The sequence below is a fragment of the Heterocephalus glaber genome, unplaced genomic scaffold, assembly GCF_053883595.1.
Source record: "Heterocephalus glaber isolate CG9 unplaced genomic scaffold, H.glaber_assembly_v1.0 deba00000071, whole genome shotgun sequence".
NCBI lineage: Eukaryota > Metazoa > Chordata > Mammalia > Rodentia > Bathyergidae > Heterocephalus > Heterocephalus glaber.
This window is the reverse complement of record NW_028258137.1, coordinates 9,037,130-9,061,705: the sequence shown is the minus strand read 5'-3', so window position 1 is coordinate 9,061,705 and position 24,576 is coordinate 9,037,130. Positions and strand designations below refer to the sequence as shown.

At 47.7% G+C, this 24,576-nt stretch overlaps 1 protein-coding gene across 2 annotated transcripts in view; it reads left to right on the top strand.

The window, feature by feature from the left end:
• Vat1l (vesicle amine transport 1 like) overlaps nucleotides 1-24,576 on the top strand; it is a 156,102-nt gene that overhangs the window by 27,594 nt on the left and 103,932 nt on the right. For both annotated transcript variants that reach the window (XM_004842814.3, XM_021256686.2), the window contains exon 3: nucleotides 4,123-4,338. In XM_004842814.3, the coding sequence (XP_004842871.1) occupies nucleotides 4,123-4,338 (216 nt within the window). The remainder of the gene's footprint in view (nucleotides 1-4,122; nucleotides 4,339-24,576) is intronic.

The window sequence follows — 24,576 nt, the reverse complement described above, 5'->3', positions numbered from 1 at the left end:
ATGCAAGATGACTTGACCCTAACATTCCATAATGTGTAAGGTGCTGCACACTGAATGCTCAAGGGAAGGAGGGCGTACAGCCTGGCTTCTGTGGGCCCTGGGAGGTCTTCATAGATGGGCTACAAGAGAACCATGAGTGCCTTGAACTTGGAAGGCCTCCAGGACATGCATATTTGAGGGTGCTTTTGCTTTGCTTTGTTTTCTAAGAAGGAACCTATAGGTTTTTAAAATTATATTCTAATTTAAGAAATCACTTCATAAAAGATTAAGAAATATTTATGTCCATGTTTGATTCTGAAATATGAAACAGAACACTTATTGACCCTCTCTTTGACCCCAGTAATACCCTTGGGTGTCTTTATTCATTCATTCAACCAATAATAAGCAAGAAACCACACTTCTCCCAGCACAGGGATACATTAGTAAAAAATAGGGTCAGCAGCTCCTGCTTTGATGGAGCTGGCATTCTAATTGGAGGTGGGAGCCCATTGGTAGTGAAGATGTAATATGAGTAAACAAGATACCTTCAGGTGGGATATGGGCTTCCAAGCAAATAAAAGCAGACAATGTGATAGGATGGAATGTCCTGAGCTCCATGGGATGTAAAAGCTGAGTTCACGTGTGGTGTATCACTCACCGTTCATGATGAACCCCGTGGGAGAAGGGGACGGTCCCCACTTTACACATTCACTGCCTGAGGGATGGAAAGGTTGAGCACCTTGACCTTGGTCAACAAGGGCTATGAGGGCAGAACTACATTATGAGCCAGGTTCAGGGCAACGTAGCCATTGCTTTTACCGTTCAAGAGGCTCTTCTGCCTGGGGAGATTAACTTTCACCTGGATCTGGGAGGAGATGGTGATAGCCATGGTGACTTCTAGGGTTTCCTCGGTTCTTCCTGTACAAAAATACTAGTGAAAAGGAACTGCCCATGGCCTCAGCTGAGGCTCTTGCCAGCTGGATAGCTCAGGGGCACCCTAGAATCCCCGTGAAATCAGCAAGTGTGTACATTTAGCTGAAAGACCAACCACGGAAGTTGATTTGATTCCTTTGAGGAATCAAAGAAAGGAAGGCCCATTGCCACTCACCGCTACAAGCTTGAGCTTTGTAGAGCAGTTTCTTTTGCTTCTGGACCCTCAGACCCACAGGAATGGCCAGCCCAGGTAGCCTTCCCCTTAGGAAGAGCTCACCTTGGCATCGATAAAGAGGAGGGGTCTGTCTACACCAAGGAGAAGCTCTGGAGAGACACAGATGTTCCAGTTCTGCTCTTTAAAAGTTCTTTCCCCTTCAGTCTCATTTTCCCACCTATATGAAGGGCATAATAATAGGTTAACATTGTTCCAAAGGTTCAGGGACTTCAGGGAGTTCTTGTGGGAATTACATAAGATCATGTAAATAAAGGAAATTCATCTAAATTCGGGATCATACTGTATTCTTGGTAAATGTCACTTACTGTTATTAACAGCTCCTGACAGTCACTACTCCAGTAGAGTTTCCTCAAGTCTAATTGACTTTTGATTGACTTTTGATTGAATCAAGTCTTTTGATTCCAAAATGCTTCCTATGAGATTCCTGGAAGTTCCTCCAGGGTTGCACTTCTCATCAGCCTCCCACCAGTGGAAAAGTAACACAGGGTTCTGCTACTCACAACCCCCATCAACCCATTACTCACTCTGTGCCAAGTGCTGGCCATACGTTAAGAAGCCATAAATTAGCAATACCCACCTCTGTCCCCTGAGAGCTCAGTGTTTGGAGGGGAAAGCCAGTCATGGAGAAAAGTAAGCCAATATAATGAGATCAGCACAGCAATGAAAGGCTGTATAAGGAACTGGGTGGACTTTAGCTAAAGTCTAGTATTCACCTTGTGCGATTGTGTAGACTTGGGGAAGGTTTTTTTTTTTTTTTTTTTTACTGTTCTGAGCTTTAGTTTCCAGTCTGCAAAATGGGGACAGTAATAAAAGCTACCACCCAGGGTTGTCCTGCAGATTAAATGCAGTGCTGTTCACTATATATTTAGCACCAGCACAAAGGAGGGCCTCAATAGGTAGAAATACTACTAACAGAGAAGGTAGCCAGTGCTGGTGTTGTGGGAAGGGTGGTCATCTGGATAGCTTCATGGAGAAGGGGGCATCTGAGCTGAACTTTGGAAGAAAGTGAAAGATTTGCCAAAAGGAAAGGAAGTCCAGGGAAAGCCAGCTGCAGAAATAGCAGGCACAAAGACATAGGGGTGTGAGCATGCACTTCCCTAAGTTTTTCCTGCCAGTTTTTCAGGATGACTGCAGACGTAACATGGACAGGCCCTGGCCAGGCTTCCTTCCTCCTTGTCTCTCTCACTGTCTCAGCTCCCACTGCTGCACTTTATTATTGCAGGCCGATTAATGGTCTCCTCTCTGGGACAGACTGCTGCCACCATCAAGGTGGAGGCCACCGATTCCATTATCCAAGGTGTCCAGATGATTTATGGGCCTGGGAGAGAGGAGAGGAGAAGACGGCGAGGACTGGAGCCCCAGACTGCACACAGAGAAGTCTAAGCACAGACTTTTCCCTGCCCAGAGCCTCAGGGAGGGTATGGGGGGTACTGCTTATATCTATGCCAGGATTCCTGAGGACAAGGAAAGAAGTGAGGGGTCCACCGGAAAGCCCTGTGTGCTTGGGTGAGTTGCTTGCCCCTCCCTTGGACTCTGCATTGCCCCCGTTGCTGTCAAGTATGCTGGGGCAGAGTGATTTGCTCCTGGGATCCAGGGCTCTCTCCTGAATTAGGCTAGCCCAGGCACCAACCGGGATGCCCTGGCTGCTGAGGCAGCGGTGCCTGAGATCCTTGGGAACATGCTGATTCTGTCCCCACCTGCCTCATCCACTGGAACTCCTTGTTACCGAGGTCTGAATAGTGCCAGGATCGGCCCTCACCTTTCTACTTCATCAGCCCCTGGCTAGGTGGACAGGTGGCTCCTGGTAGACACCACGCCAGCCACACACGGAGGTTATGGCAGCCATGTTCCAAAATACCCACCGCGGGCCGGCCTGCCAAGCCCCCAGAGTTGCAACAAGCCCACCTCCAGGCTACTCTGGCATCTCTTGGCCCCTCCGCACCCTTCCCTACACACCACAAATGATCTTTATTATCTTTGGACCAAGGTCTGAAACATCGCCATTGTAGCTTCCTGCCAGCTCCCTTTGCCACTAAAATGTCCTCTCCAAGCCTTCTAAGCCCTGTCACTTATAGCACTGGCCATTTTAAATTTTTAGGAAGTACAAACAGTTTGAAAGCATGAATTGATTCAGTGCCTGGAATCTGAAACCGAGAAGAGGCTCAGTACACCATCCTAGAAAGGAGGGAGTCATTTTGATGTAATGAAAAGATATTTGGAATAGGACAGGCTTGTGTGACCTTAGGCAAAAATATTTCACCTTTCTTAGCTTCAGTTTCTTCCTGTGTATACTGGGGTTAATAACCCTAAAACCTCGCATGTGGATTAAATAACTGACATAAAATGAAGAGTACAGAGTCTGGTTCATTAATACTACTCAGCAAATGCTAGCTTTTCTGTTGGAATAAAAGAAAAACCCATACTTCAGCCAAGCTGTAATTTCCTCATTCTTGACTATGGGAACTGAAATTCCCAAGAAGTCCTTAAAGGCAGGGCACAAGTTGGTCAAGTGGAAGGTGATTTTAAAGAATGAAGAAAGGCTCTATGTCATTGTTTTATCTTAATTAGATGGACTGATACTTTCCTGGGCTCTTCCTTCCACCTAAGTGATGTTCTAAATTTGAAGGAGAGAATGAGTCTTCAACCAACCAACTTCCCTGGTTCTGGGGTGAGGAGAGTAGTAAGAAAGATGAGTAGATAGAAAAAAATAGAGCTGAAATGTTTCGTCAAATAAACTGTATAACCTGTAAAACTGAAGTAACAGGGTTTTTTGAGCTTTAACTGCAAATGTGTAAAAGATTATTTGTATCATCAAAGAATAAAAGCTATGATATTTAGAACTTGGATAAAGGTCACAAGTAAGTGAGTTAGGAAAAAAAGCAATATTGTGTAACATGGACAGTTCCCGATGATTTAAGTCCCTCCTTGAACCTGTCATGACTTAGTCCACTCCCTCTGTGCTTCCCCATGCCCAGATTGGAGACCGGGTCATGGCGTTTGTCAATTATAATGCCTGGGCAGAGGTGGTCTGCACACCCGTGGAGTTTGTCTACAAGATCCCAGAGGATATGAGCTTCTACGAGGCTGCTGCGTTCCCCATGAACTTCGTCACGGCCTACATGATGCTCTTCGAAGTCGCCAACCTCCGGGAAGGGATGTCTGTTCTGGTGCACTCGGCGGGTGGAGGAGTGGTAAGTTGGCCACTTGTAAGTCACCTTCCTCAAGGTCATAACGGTGGAAGTGCAGGGACACCCATTTGGCAAAGGGATTTTTGTGTCGTGGCCATTAGCAAGAGTCCTCTGTGGTTCTGGTGGTGCTCAACAGATGGGAGAAGTCATTGAGGTGATTGCATTCGGGGTAGAGTGACCCTCCGAGATGCTTTCTGTGGGTCTTAGGAAGATGGACACAGTGGTTGTCAGAGCCAGTTTCTGCCAAGAAGCACCCTCAGTCATGTTATTGTGATGAACTGTGTCAGTCCATGAAAGATCCCTCACAAGCCATGTCCTACTAATATTTTAAATGCCAAAATGGTGAACAGTTAACTTTTCAATAAATTACAGTGGGCTCGAGATGGTTCCCATATTAATGACATTCTCATCCATTTGTATTCTGGCCCATTTTCTCTAATGGGAGTGAAGTGGAGAGAGATTACTCTAACACACAGCGAGTACTTTGTGTGCTGTCGTTCAGGTGTGTCTTTGTCAAGGAGGAAAATAATGGCAATCAAAATGGCTGCCCTGGTGTTCAAGAGCAGCACAATTCTTTCCTGTGGTTTGAATGTGTCTGATTTGAATGTGGTTTGAATGAGTGCCAGTCATTCTGTGTTTATTTTATTCCTGGCATGGTCTATGGGGTTTAGGTGGAACTCTAGTCGTTGTGAGAGTGAGTTATTACTAATTCAACAAATACTTACTGAACACATCTCATGTTCCAGACCCTGTGGTTACAAAGGTCCATAGGTGGGGTCCTGACACACCAACTGACGGGTTGGAAAGTTCTGAGTTGGAGATTTTGTGATTTGATGAACTCAGAGATGAACTCTGAAGATTCAGTTTATCTCAGAAGAGATATCTTCCCTGGAGGTTTTACTAACATCGATTTTTAAAACCAATCTTGGCCTTTTACAGCTATCGGAACCTTATGCAGGGCAAAGCACATTTCTGTTTTTCCTTTCCCAGGAAACAAGTTTACATCCAAAACTGTGACAGCAAAGATATGAAAGTTTAGGGATGCCTTAAGGAGAGTACTTTTGATCACGTTAGCAAATTTGCTGACCATGAGTAAAGATACAATAAAAGTTAAGCAGCCCTCAAGAAAGAAATGGGTTTCAGTCCCAGCAATCTGCTAACAGCAAGCAAGCCATTTAGAATGTTGGCATTTATGAGCTTAGTGTGCTCTGCATGCAAACCATTAGAGACTTGTTTTCATATTATCAACGTAAGCTTCCGCTTTATAACAATGCTGCCAAGAGTCAGTGTTTATACATTGGCACCGGGGCTGATTCATTTCATGCTTATTTTTGGTATCCATTTATGTGTTTTCCTGGAACAAAGAGAATGTATCAGGACCATGTCTTACATAAAGGAAAAGTCTTGGAAAATGACAAAAATTTTTACTATACCTTATTCTTAGCTTACAGACATGAGCAAGAAATAAGAGCTAAAATATAAAACAGATGAGTAAGAAGGGAAAAAGACAATGAAGCAAGGAAAACAAGTTAGTGCACACAACACAGGGTATGTTGTTCCAAAGCTCTGTTGTAGATGGACAGTTTTGTCACTTGGCTTCCAAACAGCGAACAAAAATCAGGCAAAATCCATGTGAGCTAGTGTTCATTTGATGGAAACAGAGCCGTTACTAGAGAAAACTGTGCCTAGTGCTAGATTTTGAGACTCAAAGAATAGTTCTCATAAGAAATGTATGCTGAAAAGCAGTGATCACCCTCAGTACAACTCTTGTAGTAATATATCTGTTTCCATAAAGCTTTTTTGTACACAGTGCTCCTAATGTAGTAGGATCAAAGTCAAGTCAGATTTAGTGAAAGCAGATATCCTGGGGCCAAAAGGATGTGGTCTGGCTTCAGCTTTAGATAGAGATCCCAGGTACGGTTGGACTGCCGAGCTCCCAGGCGGGACGGGCTCCCTGAGCACCATTTCTCTCACCAGCCACATTTGATAGTGTTCCAGTCACTGCTAGAGAAAGGAGTTTGTGGATCGGTGTGTGGGTGGCTGGGCTGGGCCGTTTCGAGATGAGGTTTTGCTATGTTGCCTAGGATGATCTCAAACTGAGTAACTCCAGTGATACTCCTGCCTCAGCTGCCTGTGAGGCTGGGAATGTAGGTGTATTCCACCATGACCGGCTGTGAACACCCATCTCAGCTGGGGTATAGTTGACAGTGCCCTGTGAAAATGACACGGTGAGCCTTGATCACTCTACCCCGCAGTGGAAAGGCCAGAGAGCCACTCCGCTCAGTTTGAATTAGAGTCTTCTCAAGAAAGTGACTGTCCACTTGTGCCAGATAATCTAGATTATCACCTTGACTGGATTAAGACGCTCTTGGAGAGGTAACTGAGCCCATAGCTGAATGGGCTATTAGGAGACAGGTCTCTTTGAAGGAAATGGCTCATAGGGCATGAGCTTGGGAACCAAATACAGTCCCTGGCCCCTTCCTTTTGGGTGCTGCTTCTGCTGTTCTCTACTTTCCAGACGCCATGAGTTGAGCAGCTTTCCTCCACCATGCCTTTCTGCCATGATGATCCTGCCTTGGAGCCAGCTAACCATGGAGTGAAACCTCTGAAACCATGAGCTACAATCAGCTTCTCCTCCACTAAGTTGTCTATGTCAGGTGCTTGGTCCCAGAGATAAAAAGCTGACCAATACACCCTTGTTTTCATGGTAGGGGAGCCCCATGATGGTACTTTTCTCCCCATTATCAATGAGTATAACATCTTGGAGAGGGAGGGAAGAGCTTCCCGTCACCATTGACAAATCTGGGAAGTACAGCCACACATTACGTGGTTGCTGTGGTAGACAGGACAACAGCACAACGTCTGCCTCCTGCAGATGTCTACATCTGAATCCCTGGTACCCATGAGTATGTTACCTTACATTGGAAAAGGAATTTTACAGGTGTGATTGACGTAAAGACCCTGAGATAGAGAGATTGTTGTGGATTATCCAGTGGACCCAGTGTCACAAGGGTCCTTAAAGATGGAATAGTGAGGCAGCAGAGCCAGGGAGAGGTTTAAAGCTGCTGGAACACTGGCTTTGATGATGAAGGAAGAGGCCATGTGCTAAAGGGTACAGGTGAGTCTAGCAGAGACAGGAAGTGGATTCTCCTCAGAGCCTTCAGAAGGAACACACCCCTGCCATCACCGTCATTTGCGCCAAGGGAAGCCCATCCAGTACTGTAAAATAACAACTCTATGTTTTTTTAGTCACTCAGTTAGTAGTCATCTGTTAGAGTAGCAAATCAGAGTAAAGTAGCTCAGCTTCCTTAAGCTGCCTCCCTCCCTCTGTTTTCACTATGGAGCCCCTACAGGAGCCCCCACCGCTCTGTCAAATCTGGGAAGGTGTTGTTTTCCTCCGACTGTCGCACATCCATACCTCTAATAATGTCTTCAGTACCTGGTTGGAAATTGGCTCAGAATCCCCTATAGGGAAAGTAACAAAATAAGCTATGGAGTGGGACTCCTGCCGGGGGCTCCCAGGGCGGTGCTGCCTGTCAATCTCTTTTAGCAATCCTTGTCAGTTGAGCAACTTGGACTCGGAGCATCTTGACTGGGTGGTGCTCAGTTCCTGGAGGGTTCCATGACTGTTACTAGAAGGCTGTTTGGCTCTCCATCTGCATTTGATGCTTTGCAGCTCCCAGCGCCCTTCCCCTTGATGTTCAGATTGTCTGAGCATCGACACTTGCAGGCAGTGAGCATTGATCCTGAGCGGGAGCCCATGGTGAGAGCTGTTGGGATGAGCGAAGGTCAGGGCCACAGTTTGCCCCTGGCTGTGACCTGTGTTGGTTGCTGGTGTTGCTCCACCACCTGGCGCCTTAGCATCAGACAGACAGGGCTGGAATCTGCCTTCCAGAGCTACCTCTTGAGAAAATGGGGAAGTAAGGAGAGATCGGTGGCTTCCTCCACACACCCTGCCTCCGGCCACCCTGAACTAGCTGCTCGTTCTCCTCAGAACATACTCAGTGCTTTGAACTTTGTCCCCTGTGTTTACTGTTTCTTCTTGCCAGAATGCTCTTTTCTCCCATTCAAATGTCACCTCCTCTGAGAAACCACACTGTACTTCTTTGTCTAGGTGACCTTCACCCTCTCATGAAAGCCACAGGGGAATCCTTATAGCTGGTCATTTGCATGTGGACTCAACTTCAGAGCAGCATTTCAAGGCCAGAGCTAGCATCTGCCAAAGGCCTGGTTGTGTGGTACGAAGAACCTGAACTTAACCCTCAGCTCCACCATTTAGTAGCTCGGCCAGGGTGGGCAAGTTAATTTCTGTGAAATGGAAATGATGCTAACAATCATGTGCTTAATAAATGAGACACAGAGGGCTTAGCATAGTACCTCACATATCTATGGTCTTTATGTGGTAAGAAGAGAGGGAGAAAAGGAGAAAGAAAGTGAGAAGGAAGAGGAGGGAGAGAGAGAGAGAGGGAGAGAGAGAGAGGGATATTTCTTGACATCCATAGTACTTAGCATAACTTTGAACCCAAAGCATGCAGTGAATAAATGATTATTGAGTCACTTCTGGCCAAATATTTGATGCAAAAACCAAAACCAAAACTACTTCCATATACACCTTATACTCCCTGAGATGATACAATGAAAATAGCACTTCTGTCATGTTCTTCCCCCAAACCAATAACCCAGCGAAATTACGATAACACATCAAACAGGCCCAGATTGAGGGAAGCTGTATAAATATCTGATCAGTACTTTGCAAACCTGCCAAGCCAATTAAAGTAAAAAAAAAAAAAAAAGAAATGGTCACAGATATGAGGAGACAAAGGAGCCATGACAAATAAGGGCATATGGTACCCAGCATTGGATCTGGGCACTGAAAATGGACTTTAATGGAAAAGCTGATGAGATCCAAATGAGCTATGTAGTTTAGTTACTAATACAGTGTCCATTCCTCAGTTTTCAGTGCACGCTATAGCAGGGTAGAGCATTACCATTAAGGAATCGGAGCACACAGGAAGTGTTCTCTCCTCAACCTCTCTGTAAAGCTCAATTATTCCAGGATAGAGAGAGAGTTGGAGGGAAAGACAGACAGACAGACATGCTTTCAGCCAAGGGATTATTGGCTGAGGGAAATAGGTTTAGAATTCTCTAGTCTCCCCTGAATCTATCGTTCCTCCCTGGCCATGGTACCATCTTTATTTTACCCAACCTAAAAACAGCTCTCTCTCCTTCTAATTTGGCTCCCATTGAAAAGCACGAGAAGGACCACATAAAGCATTGCTGAGTCTCTCTTGGGCTCAGGTCCCCAGGATCCCAGGCAAGACGTGTGCTGGAGGAAGAGAGGAGCAGATGGAGCAAAACTGCTGTGGGTGCATGAGCTCGAGCAGGCCAAGAAGCTTGGAAAGAAAAGCACGGCTTAACTTTCAGTCAGAGTTAAATGGCGGCAGCTCAAGGACCGCATTCCGTTCATTATGGATGAGGCATTGCACAGTGTCACTCAAAACCCACAAAAGGAGCAACCACAGAAGGGAGGGGCGGAGTCCAGAGAGAGCCATCATGAGACTAACACTGGTGGTTTTCCCAGTGACTGGTGAACCATGCATCACCTCAACAGTGAACCTGGAACAGGGGGCGAGTGAGGATTCTCAGTGTGACGTATAGGACAGGCAGGCTTATCATCTCAGCAGAGAAGACTCTGCCATCTGCGGCGTTCCTGTGGGAGTCTGTTCCATTGAAAACAAAACCACCATTGACCAACCTCTACCCAGCCACTCAAGCCAACAACCCAAGAAGTGTGGACAGTTCTTCTCCAACATCATACAAGTTTCTGAATCCCATCATTCATTCATTCATTCATTCACTCCCTCTGTGAACACACCTCATGAAAGGGGAGGTGGGTGGACACCCATGAGAGGGTGGGGATTTGTTAGAAGTGGAGGGCATTGGGCTTTCCTCAGAAGTGGATGGGGAGGCGTTCATGTAAAGAACTCTAGACAGTAGGACACTTCTCATGTGCACTGGCCACTCTGTCCGGTCCACCGCTGTTTTATGTGCAGCCCAGTCTCTCTCACCCACTTAAGTGCGGCAGCCATTTGACTGGCTTCCTGCCCACGGTTTCTGGGTTTATTCTTTAAACTCTTTGCTTGCAGTCAAAATGGTCCTGCCAACCCACCACTCCACTCTTCCCACCCTCTGCCTGTAGCCACAGTGGCGCCCATTGTTCTTGGTTGAGTTCAGTCTCCTTAGCTTGCTGGCACACAGGTCCCACATCACCTGGCCCCCCTGCCACCCTCTCTCTGGCCGCTGCTCCCTATTCCTCTCCTCTTTGCTAGCCCTGAAGGGCTGCAGCCTCTGGGGACAGTGTGGCAAAGACAGCTGGCTGGCCAGCACGCTCTGTGCTCTGCTTGTGGCAAGCAGCTTCCCCCGGCAGGGACTGCAGTGTAACCTACCTGCTCCCCCCTGCATCTAGCTGGGACCTGTGCCTGACTTTGGACCAATGGATGTGGGCAGAGGCCATGGGGTACGCACCACCCCCAGGCCACCCCTTCCACTAAGTCCCTGAGATCTCTCTCCCCAGTTTCCTGTAAGTGTTGTGTTCAGCCTGGAAGCCATTGTTACACATGGCACAGCTTCCACCAGCCTGGGGGCCCCGATCCAGTCCCTGCCACACTAGCGAGTGGAGTCTATATGCACAGGGAAGACACACAGCTTCTCCTGTCTGGAACTACTCAGATTCCAGGGTCAGCTATAGTGGCTCCTCCTAGTGGGCCTGGCTCTTCTTCCCCAGGCTGCACTGGCTTCCTCCTCCCTCTGCTGCCTTCTGGGCAATGGCTATCACCTTGGGCCTGGAGTTAGCTCATGGCCAGAGCTCATTCCTTGGAGCAGATACTTAGCATCTGAGTTTGTTTATTCACATACTGCGAATGAAAAGGATCCAGTAAGTATCTGCAGAGGGAGCCGCTGCTTCAGAGGCACTTGACACAGGACAGGACCCAAGCTCAGGAAAATGTTAGCTGCTCTAAGCCCCCATCAGAGCTCCCAGATCTTCTTTTTGTGCCTGGTCCCTCCTACATAACAAGTGCAGTAATACTTGAGGACCAAAAACCAGTCTGTCAAGAGCCTTTTATTTGCTGAGCCAAAGAGGGCCCTTCATTGAATTAGTCCCATTGAATTAGAGATCATGTCTGGAGGTCTTCAAGCTGTTAGGCCCATGCAAGCCTACATTCCGAGTGTCCGCCCTGAATTCCTTGCTCTGCACTTGATGTGCACCTCTAGCTGATTGAGGTCCCCTTCCAGGGCCCTGTGCCTGTCCATTACTGCCCCCCCCATTCCACGGCCCAGGTTCCCTGAGTCATTGCCCCTCAGGGCGTGGAATCGCAGAGATGGACGGAAACAAAGACATCACTAACTTCTGCTGGTCAGCAGCTGTGCCCTAGGCCTCTGAAATGTTACTTAACTCTCCCCAAGTACCCCGTGGCAGTGTGTACAGTGAGTAGAGCCAACGATGAGCTCTGCAGTGAGGGTCCTTGGGTTTAATCCCAACCCTATCTCCCTAACCATTCTAAGGCTCAGTTTCCCCAACTGAAATGTGGGGATGACAATAGTGCCAGCCTTGGGTGTTCCTGGGGGCCCTAAAGGGGCTCTGGGCATGTGATCAATACCCACAGGAATTTAGCTATTGTAATTTCCCAGGGTCACAGTTTCCATGCTCTTTCAAGGTCACACTGTTAATCAGCTATAAGACCACGTTTGAACCCAGATACCCAGGACTGGGGATTCCCAAGGCGCTGGACTTGGTGCTACCCCAGAGTGAGGGCCTCAAAAACGTCTGCTCTTCCCTCGCTGCTTCTGCCTGCCCCACTTTGCACCCTGGGTAAGGGAGGCTTCACTGGAGAAAACACTCGTCCCCAAGGGCCTGTGATGATAGGGCAGAGAACTCCTGAAAATTTAAAGAGAACAGAGTGGCTATGACATGTCCTCCATAAATCATTAAAGGATGAGGATTAACTGTGTAGGCACCTCAGCAGGAAGGGCTGGGGCTGGGGGTCCCTGCAAAGGTGAAGACCCCTTCCTCCAAATGCTGACCCACCCTAGGAAGGGGGCTTTGCCTTCCCAAGGTGGAAACTTGTCCCCAAGGTCAAGTCTAGGACAGGGGCTCCATCCTCCCAGGAGCCTGGGTGCTGACAGCCAGGATGCCTCATGCCAGCAGGTCTCACACACACACAGACACAGACACACACACACACACACACATGCACTTCTTCTGAGCTACGTCTACATCTGATGAAGCCTCATTTGGCCTTTACTCTAGTTGCTTTGAACTCCTTTCCAGTAAATCATGATTGGCTTGAAGAAACTACCTTTATCATAAATATTGGCAAGGCTGAATTTGGCCTCTGAGACAGAGTTCATTTGCTCGATATTTGTTGAATAAATACAGTAGCCCTCGGGGAGAGAAGTGCTAAAGTAGATTGAGCTCAGTAATCTCCATACATTTTCTATGAGGAAGACACCATTGCTGCCCCATTTTAATGGAGGAAACTGGGACACAGAGAAGTTAAGTAGCTGGCTCCAGGTCACACAGCTATTAATTGGAAAAGCTGACATGGGAACTCTCTTTGGATACAAAACCCATACTTTTAAGTGCTGGGCTGTCCTGAAAAAGCCCCATTTCTGCTTGGAATGAGAGGGAATGGGTTCCATAACATGGGCTTTGCTGAGACTTTCTTTTTCACAAGCTGAGGCCACCCTGGGTTTGTCCAGAAGCTGAGTAACCTGGGGGCAGAGGAGGACCTTGGGTAGGCACAGGTGACTTCTCCTTCAGCCGGGCAGATTCAGTGCTGGCGCTGCCCTTGGGGTTAACTGTTTAGCTGAAATTCAGCCCCAGTCTACTTTGCCCCGGAAGGCAGGGAGACTGCAGTTCCCCTTCCCTGCATCCTCACCTTTGCCTAGGTAACCAGCACAAGGGTTCCGGTGGGTCAGTATTTGTAGAGCTGGGCTCAGTGGAGCATGCCTGTAATCATAGCTACTCAGGAGGCTGAGGCAGGAGGATTGTGCTTTCAAGACCAGCCGGGGCAACTTAGTGAGAACCTGCCTCAAAATAAAACATAAAAAAGAGCAGGGGATGGAGCTCAGAAGTGAAACAGCCCTGTGTTCAGTCCCTAGTACTGAAAAGAAAAAATACTGTAGAAAGAACGAATGGATCCTAGTGTCTCTGGTTACCAGGTAAGAGACCTCGAGCAGCTTCTTAACTTCTTTGGACCCTATCTGTTCATATGTGAAGGACAATAATGCTCATCTCCGAGTTTTTATGCCGTGCTTTATAAAGAGGATCATGTAATAGGATTAGCCCTGCGGATAACTGGTGCCTCTGGATGTTATTGTTTGGATCAAAAAATGTCCCCCAAAAGGCTCATGGGGTCAGAGGCTTCTGGAAAGTGATTGGATCATGGAGGCATTCACCTCATCAGGGGGTTAATCCATTGATGAGTTCACACCTGGTGGGTTATTGGGGTGATTAGGAGGTGGAGCCCAGTTGAAGGAAGTGAGCCATGGAGGGCTTAGGGACTGTGTCTTTTCCCCAGACTCTTCCTTGCTGCAGCATACGGGCTCTTTCCTTCTCTCTGCATACTGGCTGCCATGAGCCGAGCAGCTTTCCATTACTATGCCCTTCTGCCATGATGTTCTGCCTCTCCATGAGCCTAACACCAGTGGAACCAGCCAGCTGACCATGGCCTGAAGCCTTTGAAACCATGAGCCAAAACAAACCTTTATTCCTTTAAATTGTTTATCTCAGGTATTTGGGGCATTCTACAACCTCAGGTCTAGCCCAATCTTCCAGAAGCTTAAAGTATGATAAATAAGACACAGGTTTCCTAAAATGGCCCACCACTCACTGCTGGCAGTGGTGCTAGGGAGGAGGAGTGAAGGGTGCGGTGCCTATAGGATGTGAGGACCTGAGGCCCTGCCCTAGGAGGTCAGCCAGGACTGCTCCGGAGCCAACTGGATGTTGGTACCCTCAGGAGGAGGCGGAAGTGGGGAGGAGGGAGGGTGAGACCAGAATGGATACCCGCATGGGACCTGGCCACCACCACCGCACTGACAGAGTATGGAGAAGAGTGGAGGAGGACAGAGGAGAGACTAGCAGTAAGTATCGGGTGGGTGCCTAACCACACAGCAGCCGTGTTAATGTTCGCACTCTCCTCTTGAGCTTGACTGTGATCCTGAAAACCACGAGGAGGAGCCATTAGGAGCTTTAACTCATGGCTGACATTGTTTTATAAAGCCTATGTGAGAGATCTCGGGAAAGGTGGACAGATAGGAGCAGCCAGTGTGGGAGTCGGGTGATTCTGAGGTGGCTGTGTCCCTTCTCCAAGATCTCTCAGAGCAATTGGAGTAGGGCTTTGTTCAGAGATTCAGGCATCTAGGGCTCTGCCCGTTGTTCTGATGTCATCATGGTTAACCCGTGATGGCCCTTTCCCATGCTTGGGCCTCAGATTTCTTCTGTGAAATGACATGGACCCAGTGTTTCTTCTGTAACATGAAGTAGACTCAGCACTCCTGTAAGCTGAGGTAGAACCAGCATTTCTTCTGCAAGGGGAGGTTGACCCCATGGTCTCTAGGTCCCTATCTGCCCTCACGCAGGCTCCCGTGTTTTCTTCACGATGCTGCCGCTCTTTTCCTCCTGGATGAAAACTTCTTTGGTGATTACTCACATGCCACCATTCCCTCAGGATCGAATCAATCTGTGCAAAACATTTCCACAATGCCTGACGCACAGCAAGTACTCAACAAAGGTCACCTAACATAACTGTGGCGCTGCTAGGAGGGGGAGCAGAGGGCACCCCCTGGCTGCCAGGGGTGTCAGCTGCTGTGATTGCTGCCCTCTCTGGGGACAGCCCCGAAAGCGAAACAGCTGTGTCCTCCAAGGCTTCGGCACCTCACTGGCAGGTGTGTGTCCTGTTGGAGGCAAGGCCACAAAGGGCCTCAACAGGAGACCCTCTAAAGGGCTAGCCCGGTTTGGGGACTCCTCACAGGACTGGCAAGTGCCCGGGAGCTCAACTTCGCTCTCTGTCCTGTTCTCCCCTCGCCCCTGACAACACCTGCCAATAACAGCCAACCTGCAGATCTCCCCTCACAGTCCTTTCAGGGAGCTGCACTGCCATAGTTACCATGGTGACCGCTATCAGGCATCACACGGTGGCCAGCGCAAACCTGCCTGGACATCCGGTCCAGTGCGAGAACCTCCCACTCTTGCCCCTCATGGGGACCTTGCAGCACAATCTCTGAGCTCCCTTGGTTCTTAAATCCCTCCGTCTCTGTCCTGGAAGTCCTCCACATCGCCCACAACTTTGCTGAGTGCCCAGAAGAAATTAATAAATGCTGGTGGGTTGACTAAGTGGGTGGACCAGATAGCGGATGGATACCCATGTCTTCTGAAATCATCTTAGCTCCCCAAGGGTGGTAATAAATCCAGGACAGATGCCAACAAAAAGATCAAGATGACCTCACAGATGGTCCTGTGCTGAGCAGCCTTGGGCTTAGCTCCCTGTGGTGGGGTTTGCTGGCTGGGTCAAGGAGAAAGAAGTGAAGTTATCCCGACTCTGCTTAGAACAGAGCAGGGAGGGCTGAGGATGGAGCTCAGCGGTGCTGAGCCTGCCTGGCATGCACAAGGCCCTGAGTTTGAAAAAAGCAGAGGGGAATAAATAAAAGATTATAGGAATAGTTTCCTATTAACTTCTCTGGACCTCTGTTTTCCCCGTCTTCATAATGAGGATAAAAGTGTCGAATGTTATAGCCCCAGAGCTCTAAGAAAAGAACCTGACATAGAATAACATCACAAAGAATTAAGTGTCACTGTTATAATGTGGTGGTGCTTCGAAACTTGCCAACCATATTGAATGCAGAGCTAAAGAACATATGTTTACTCATTTGGGTCCTCTGAATTAGTATATGTTAGTTCATCTTTGTTATGGCATAGAAGTTAGAGTCTTCAGAGTGAAACAGACCTGCATTCAGATCCTGGCTCAGGATCTTACTGGATGCTCTCATGTTGCTTCATTTCTCCAAGATTCAACTTCCTCTCATGTCAAACTAGTATAGCAACCCCTCTCTCCTCAGTGAAATTCAGTGAGATGGATAAGCAATTGTTAGCACAGAGCCAGCTCCCAGCAAATGGTGCCTGTGATTTTGTCTGTATCATGCGGGTCTTCAGAGTAATAGGTAACAGAATAATTACCTTGTACACCTTTTAGTGTTTGCTAATACACGCAGATGGGCAACCTGGCTTATTGTGTAGAAAGAGGGGTGGACAGGGAAGTCCCCATCAAACAGCGCTCATCTGTGTCACACTTGAGTGGTTCTTCTAAAATATCTCCAAACCAAACCTAGGACCCCTTCCCCTTCGGAGCTTTGCCAGTGCCCAGCTGTCTGTGCCCAGCTGGATGAGGGGACTTCTTGCTGTAGAAGGAAGCCAGTAGTTACAGACAGTCAATAATATCCCTTAGTGCGAAGTATCGAGCGGATCAACCCTTAAGAAATGTTTGGATACTGTTTATCTTCAGTTTCCGTTTTTATTTTGTGTGCATAAAATCTGGTGGGTATTTATGTCTGTGTCCCCCATTTGAGAGTCTGCACCTAGATTTGCATGGAAATACTACCGACCAAGTATATTTATGAAATACAGGCATTTAGCAGTGAATGTGGTCGTAGAGGGGAGTGGCTTGGGCTGTCATTTTGCAGATGTGGGTTCAATTCCCGACACCGCTGTTAGCTGATTTCTAACCTTTCTAACTTATGTAACCCCAGTTTACTCAATTGTAAGATGAGAAGATGCATTTGCTGTGCATGGTGTAGTCAGTGAAGTGAGCCCAGGAGAGCACGGTCCTTGAGAGAGCTACAAGCATGAGATCTGGCACACAACACCCACTTAGCTTTTTCAACCATCCTTTCAGGAATGATCTTGTTAGACTGTCTAGCAAGCATGGATTTAAAGAGGCAGAGAGTCAAATTACATCAATAAGATGCTTGTCTTACACTTTTAATTTTCCCTGACCATGTAGAGGTTAAATTGGGTTCATGATAACTCCAGCTTCAAATCTGTAAGAAGTTACATGGCTGTAAAAGTTAACCACACAGGGATCGGGGTTTTAGTTCAGTGGTTCCACTACCTGCCTCACAAGCGCAAGGTCTGGAGTTCGATCCCCGGTACCAAAAGAAAGTTAACCACACAATCACATGGCCCTGTATGCGATAATCATGTGCTTCTCAGGAACACTGAGGCATGCTTGCAGAGACCAGGGACATCTGGCAGGGTGCCCGACTCTGCCCCCCAGGTTGGCCCCTGGCACACATAGATCTTCCCACTCTGATGGTGGTCCTGGGGCAGTGGGAAGAAGAACCTCCACATCCTGTTCTCTCCTAAATGCCAAGCTTCGCTGTGCATATAGGGCTGCCCTGTGTCAGAGAAGAGAGCTGACCAGAGGGTCCACTGGTTGTCATCCTGTCTCCTGGACACACTGCTTTGTAGAGCTGGGCTTTGTTGTTCCAACAAGGGAGGAAAGCAGTGCCTTCCTGTGAAATTAGAAGAGCCCAGAAGTGGTTTCCTATGGAAACGGTCCGGTCCATCATTCTGAGGTTAGCTTGGGGTTGGAATGTGGTGGTAAAAGGGGCATCTCACCTTGTGTGAGGACAAGACTTGACATCACTCTGTCTCAAAGACGTAGGGGCATCCACACCTGGACCCATCAGAGGAGGTGACAGAAGGCTTCAAAATCAGGCTGCTCGCTGCCTTCCTAGAAGAAACATTAAACACTCTTTCTGGGGTTGAATGAATGTAAGGGTCAGTTGAAATAGTCACATAGACAGTACCTCCTCTGGCCCTGGGCCTGTGTGGGGCCCTGCAGAGACAAAGATGGATAAGACACAGTGCTCACATGACATGGCTCCCAGCTGTATGCAGGAGACCAACAAGCAATTCACCATGTAAATGCAGTGTCCAGTCTGTAGTAATAGAACCAATGGGTGTAATTCACAGGAAAGTGGTTAATTACTTGGGGTGGGGAGGAGTAATTGGTTAACAAAGTTCTAACACATAAATAGGAGTTTTCTAAGTAGCCAGGAAACATGGCCCAAGAGCCCAGGAGAGCATGGTACTTAGAGAGAGCTGTGAGCCTTAGGTATGGCCCAGCCTGAGGGCAGGTGGTAATAAGGAAGAAAGAGGGTCTTCGACACACCGGGGGTCCCCAACACCCCTGCAATGTTGGCTTCCCCAAGCCCCTCTGTTCTTCACCTTCCCAGCAATGAATGAATTTCAAGACCAAGACCAAAGTGGTAAATTCTCAAATTTTACTGATTCAATCTATGTACGTAAATACATAAAAAATGAAGAATGCAATGTATTTTTCCATGCTCAGCTTTCACAAGCATGCTGCTGAGAAGCTGTATGTTCATTATTTTATTTATGCCAACAACTGTGTGTGCTGACATCAACCCATTTTGAGATTTCAAAGATGGAAACTTACTGAAGAGAAACCGGTTATAGTACAAAGTCACTATGGTTGGCAGAGATGCAGGTAAAATTCACTCTGATGGGTCTTTCTCAAGACCAGCGTCCTAAACCACAAATGTAGGTCAGGAAACAAGGAAGAAAACAGCAGGTCTGGGCTTCTCCATCTGCTCACGGCTTCTGACCACCCAACTATTTTTGGAGTTTGGAAGGGGCTTTGCTTCCAACTGTCTTTGCTGATGGACCATGAGGCTGTGCTGGCCTCTGAGAAGCCACCTGGGCAGTGGAAGGGTGGGGATGAAGCCTACCCCACCCTTGTCTCCAGAGCCCCAGCTCAGTAGGGTTTCTAGAGTTAGCAAATATCAATTTTATCTGCAATCTGTACTTCCCAGGGGCTGCCGAGTCTCATAGAAAGTTCTGAACCTTCTAAGGAATTAATTACAGTAGTGGAGCTGAAAGCCTGGATTTGAGGTCATTGGGAGACCTCTCCAGTCGGGAATGCGTTAAGGAGGGCAAGTATTTTAAGCCTCAGGAGCAGCGAATGAAGGAAGCCCTGTTCTCCAGAGCCCACCCCATGGTGAGGAAAAGGCCATGCATGCCAAGCCTGTCTCCCCGCAGGGCCAAGGAGAGGCCATTCTTCCTTTCTCTTTCAAGACTCATCCTCAGCCATGTCACCCCACAGCATGACAGTGACGGGCTAGGTCTGGAGGCATGGGCCTGCTGGTGAGGAGTGAGGGTCTTTAGTCGATCACCCAGTAGCCTTTTACTTTGCACTTCCCATATACTAGTGAGCAGAACAGATGCAATGAACAGATGAAACAGGCCCCGTCCTCAGGGATAGGCACATAGCGCACAAATATATATTCATGTATACCTATCATCTGCATGTGTGTAAATAATATCTGTACATGTGGCTGTGGATACATATGTAATGAACAGGGATCAAGTCACTACCACAGCAAATAACAGGGAAAGAGGCCTACTGCAGATTGAATTCTCAAAAGTATCCCCACGGAATGGGTGACTCTCAAACAAGAGGAGCTGATTTGAAAAGTAGGAGGCGGCACCTTGCTAGCTGTAGGACGCAGCAAACACCCAGGCAGGAATTGCAGACGGGATGAAGTCAGGGGAACAGGATTGCCCTCCTTGTGGGGTTACAGAGGTGGCTTGCAGAGATCCAGCCTGAGGCCCATGGGCTTCTCAGCAGGTCCCCCACATCCCCGTCCCTGGGGTCGGGGCCCACAGTCCTGTTCACCATAGCAGGTCGCCTCGGCTCTCTGCTTGAGGTGATGGCTGATTTGCAACTTGGCCTGTGCTGGGTGGGGGCAGGCTGCAGGTAGCCTGGAGTTACTGTCCCCGGGGCATTTTCTCAGCACACACAGGATGGAAGCTGGGGCTCAGCTGGGCGCCTCCCTGGGAGAACCCTGAGGTCCATTCTGTAGGGTCCCCACCAGCCTGGGGCTGCTGTTCCAGCAAGGGGTGAGCTGTCCCTCCTTTCCCTGCCTCACCACTCTACTCCTGCATCGTACTTCCTGAGATCTGTTTCCAAATAAACATACACCTACCTACATTTTATTCTTAGAATCCATTTCTGGGGACTCCCAAACCCTTGAACAAATCTTTCACAATCAGCCAGAGGTTAATACAAGCATCCCTCCCTGTAATGCCCTCCCACCAACTATTTCATATCCAGCCATGACTTTCTGCCCCTCCCCTTTTAACTATGAACTTTCCTGCCTGAGAGCCTCTGCTAGCTCCCCTTGTTTGTCTACTTGGAAAATTTCTATTAATCATACTCTCCTGCCTCTACATCCTCCACATTGACTTTCCCATGTTGTCTTCACCTTGTTCCATCCACCCATCCATCTGCCCATCCATCCTTCTGTCCATTAATCCATCCATCTGCCCAACCATCCTTCCATTCATTCATCTATCCATCCATCCATCCGTCTACTCATGCATCTACCTATCCATCCATATATTCAACAGCTATGTATTATCTGCCTTTATACAGCAGGCACTGAGTTTTGCAGTTACCCCTCCATCTTCCTGTGTAAGACAGATCTTGAAGTTAGGGTGAACCTTAGATACTTTTGCTTCCAGCATGCAGCATGGGATCTAGAATGTAGGGGATATTTGGCAGCAGTTGGATCAAATTAAATGGATGGACGTCACCTGATGTAGTCAAAGATCCCCTGTGTAATGATAAAGAGGTCCTTAATTGCACAGGGGAGGACACATTAAGTAAATGGGTATGCTGTCATCAAAAAGTGAGCCACAAATAGATATCAATTCATTATTTAAACACTTGTAAGCCAGTAAACCAGAGACCACATTTGATTTCTCAATACCAAAATGTATCTATCCCCCGATGGGAAATAGTCCTTGGCAGTTTCCATGTTATCCTTCTGTGGACCAAGACTGAAATTGCTTCAGTGCTGTAGATGCTCTCTTTAGAACTTTGCTGACCGTTTTACCTCATAATTGCATACTGGTAGGGCTGTCAGATAAAATACAGGATATGACCCTCACTAGTGTTAATAGCTTCTAAAGACAGACAGACAGACAGACAGAGAGTCCATTCAAACACTGGGCACCTGAATTCTGTCCAACAATGTGCTGTGTACAAAGTATACAGTGGTAAATAAAATAGATGTAGACTTGGCTTTCTGCAACTCACAAAGATCTATATACATAGATAGATATGGAAATATGCTCTATCACAGTATAACATAATTTCCTGTGAGACATGAATTGATTAAAAGGAATTGTAGTACAGACATACAACAACAGAATATGCTGTAGCCATTCAAAACTGATGATGTTAAAATTCTTTTCACGATTCACCAAAATACAATATAGGCTTACAAAGAAAGAAACCTAATGATTAGGGTACACAGTAGTCTGTTCAGCGTGTCTCCAATTCTGTGAGTAACCAAAGATGTTGATAATCGCTTTGCACAACCACTGGAACAAAACAAGCCAAATTGTGTCGTATTTACCTCTGAGCTTTGACATTATCATTGACGCTTTATCTCCTGTGTTCTTTGAATTTCATTCTTTACAGTGGGATAAGCTTGCATTGTTCTCATAATAATACTTTTTAAAAAGAGCTTCGCAGAGCTCAGAGCAGACTCTTCAGTGCGCAAGGTGGCATTTCACCCTCCAGTGCATAAGTGCATCAGGACTTACTAATATGTTCAGAGTATGCGGTGCTGGGGACATCATTGCTCCCTGTCATGCCGAGATTTGGGGGAATGAGGAAGCAGATAGGAAACTGAAACTGTGAATGATGCACCTTTAGCTTTTTTGACTGGACCTGTCCTGTAAATATTTAGGATCCAAAGTGGTAGAGGTGCGGGAGGAGGTAAGGGACAGAAGCCGAACTGGCTGGCCCTCCCACATCCCAGTGCTTCTCACATGTGGCCTCGCCGTGCCAGCGGTGACCCCAGAACCTTGGTTGACTGTTTTCTAACTCAGGTGCTCGCTTGAGTTCTGGTGCAATGAGGATACATATCCTACCTGTCCACACTGAACCCCCAAAAATCACCACAGCAGTGTGAATGAAGGCGAAACCTAAATCAAAGCTGTTGCCTGAGGAAAAGCACCTGGCGCATGCCTGAAGTGTGTCAGGCGCATATGTGGAAGGAGCCCCATCAGGTCCCTGAGCAGCCAGTCCTAAGGCCAAGGGGACAGGAAGATGATGGCCAGGGCCCGTATGGAGCCTGCAGGATACTAGAAAGCTGTGGTTGAGAACCACAGTGTAATCCACACCCTTACTTTCTTAGAGGTATTGTGATATTTTTGATCCCCTCAGATGTGCTACTCTACTATACAAAAGTAGGCTGTGAACACAGAAATAGCTAGAGCCACTGCTGCCCAAGCTGAAGGAAGTGGTCCCACTGTGCCCCATTGAGGAGGATCATCACCCCCCGGGCCATTGTCCCCTGGACACCAGTTCTCTTCACCGAAGACAAAAGTTGAATAGACTCAGACTGGAAAAAGAGGAGACCTAGGATGCAGGAGCGAACTGGAAAGACCGGGGGTGTAATAAGGAAGGATCGAAGGCACACGAGTCTGTTCCATGTGCCATGCTCCCTAGCTAGGAGTAGAATTCACTTGAGGCTGCTCGGAGCGCAATGTAAATGAGACCATGCATACAATTACAGTTGCTTCACCAAAGAGCAGGCTGGCTCGGGAGGCCACTGGTTCTTCGTCTCTGTGCCATTTGTTTCCATCATGAAAATATTACGGGAAGAAGCTGAGTCCAGAGCCGTCACCTGGACAACAGGAGGATGGAGAGTGTGACCCCGGGACGTTTCCACATCCTTGGAGTCTCCATCTCGGCTGTGCTGCTCCTCAGGGGGCTCACTTCTTGGTCCCTAGAGGGAGACTGCCTGTCCCAGGTCTTGCTGGAGAGGCAGGAAAGGAGCCAAAGTCCTTTACATCAGTATTGGCTGAGGCCATGCAGTATGTTGATCTCATGTGCAGAAAGAGCCCAGAAAGGCCACTAAGCAGTGGAAAAGCCATGTGACATGAGGCAAATGAAAGCAGAAGATGAATGTCAGAATCTTTACAGCGACTGGGAGATATCTTCATGCTGAGGTTGTGAATAGCATCGCAACCTTCCTGTTTTACAAGCTGTCTCCCCTTCCCTTCAACACCCACCGTGAGGAGACCACTGTGACCACACACATGTGCAAAACCTAATGCGCTGGTTGGGTGCAGTGGTACGCACCTGTAATCCCAGCTACTCAGGAGGCTGAGGCAGGAGGATCACAGGTTCAAGGCCAGAGTGGGCAATTCAACAAGCCCTTGTCTCAGAAGAAGATTTTCAGAAAGGCTGGGGACATAGCTTGGTGGTAAAGTATTTACATGAGACCCTAAGTGCAATGCCCAGTAGAAGAAAGTTAAAAATAAAAAAAACTAAGTGCTGAAGGTTTCTGTGATTTGCCCAATTCCGGCGGGCTAGCCAAGGTAATCAGGCATTTCCACAGGCACTGTGTTCAGATCACACCACTTCCTGGCATGGTGTGGGGCAAAAGGTAAGTGCCCAGGGCACACCACAGTGATTTACCTACACTGACGTATAAATATTCACCTACGTGAAATATAAATATTTACAAGCAAATATGTAAAGTTTGTGGGACCATGAGCAAGATACTGCGAAAGGATTACAACGTTGCCTTCCCGAGCTGTCAAGGAAGGAACAAAAGGCAGAGATCATTGTCACTGACTCATTCATTCTTGTCCATGTTTCCTGAACTCCTTGTGTGCTCAAGGAAAAGGGGACTAAAGACGCATCACTGGCCTCACAGTTGAAATAAGGGAGGCGGCTTAGTAAGCAATTTTAAGAGTGAAGTAATTTTGATTGCATTCACAGTGATAACCAGTTACCTTTGACAGTTTCTGCTGTCCTGAGACAACAGGACAAAGGACTTTGGAAGGCTTGGTACCCTTCAAAGAGCACAGGACCAAGGATGGAGAGATGGAGAAGATGAAGGGGCAGGATTAGGCCTCCCAGTGGGAACCCCCATCTGGGGACCTACTGTTGTGGCTGAGTTCCTGCAGGATGGACCCCTAAGCTACTCTGACCCAGAAGCAGCCGATGTCATGTCCTCCTCGTGACACGCTCTGACGCACTGCGACTGAAGCTCAGCTGTGAGATTTGAAGTCTCAGAAAGTCCCCAGGTTGATCTCCAGTCTGGCAGGAACAGAGCCATGTTTGGAGTTTGCCT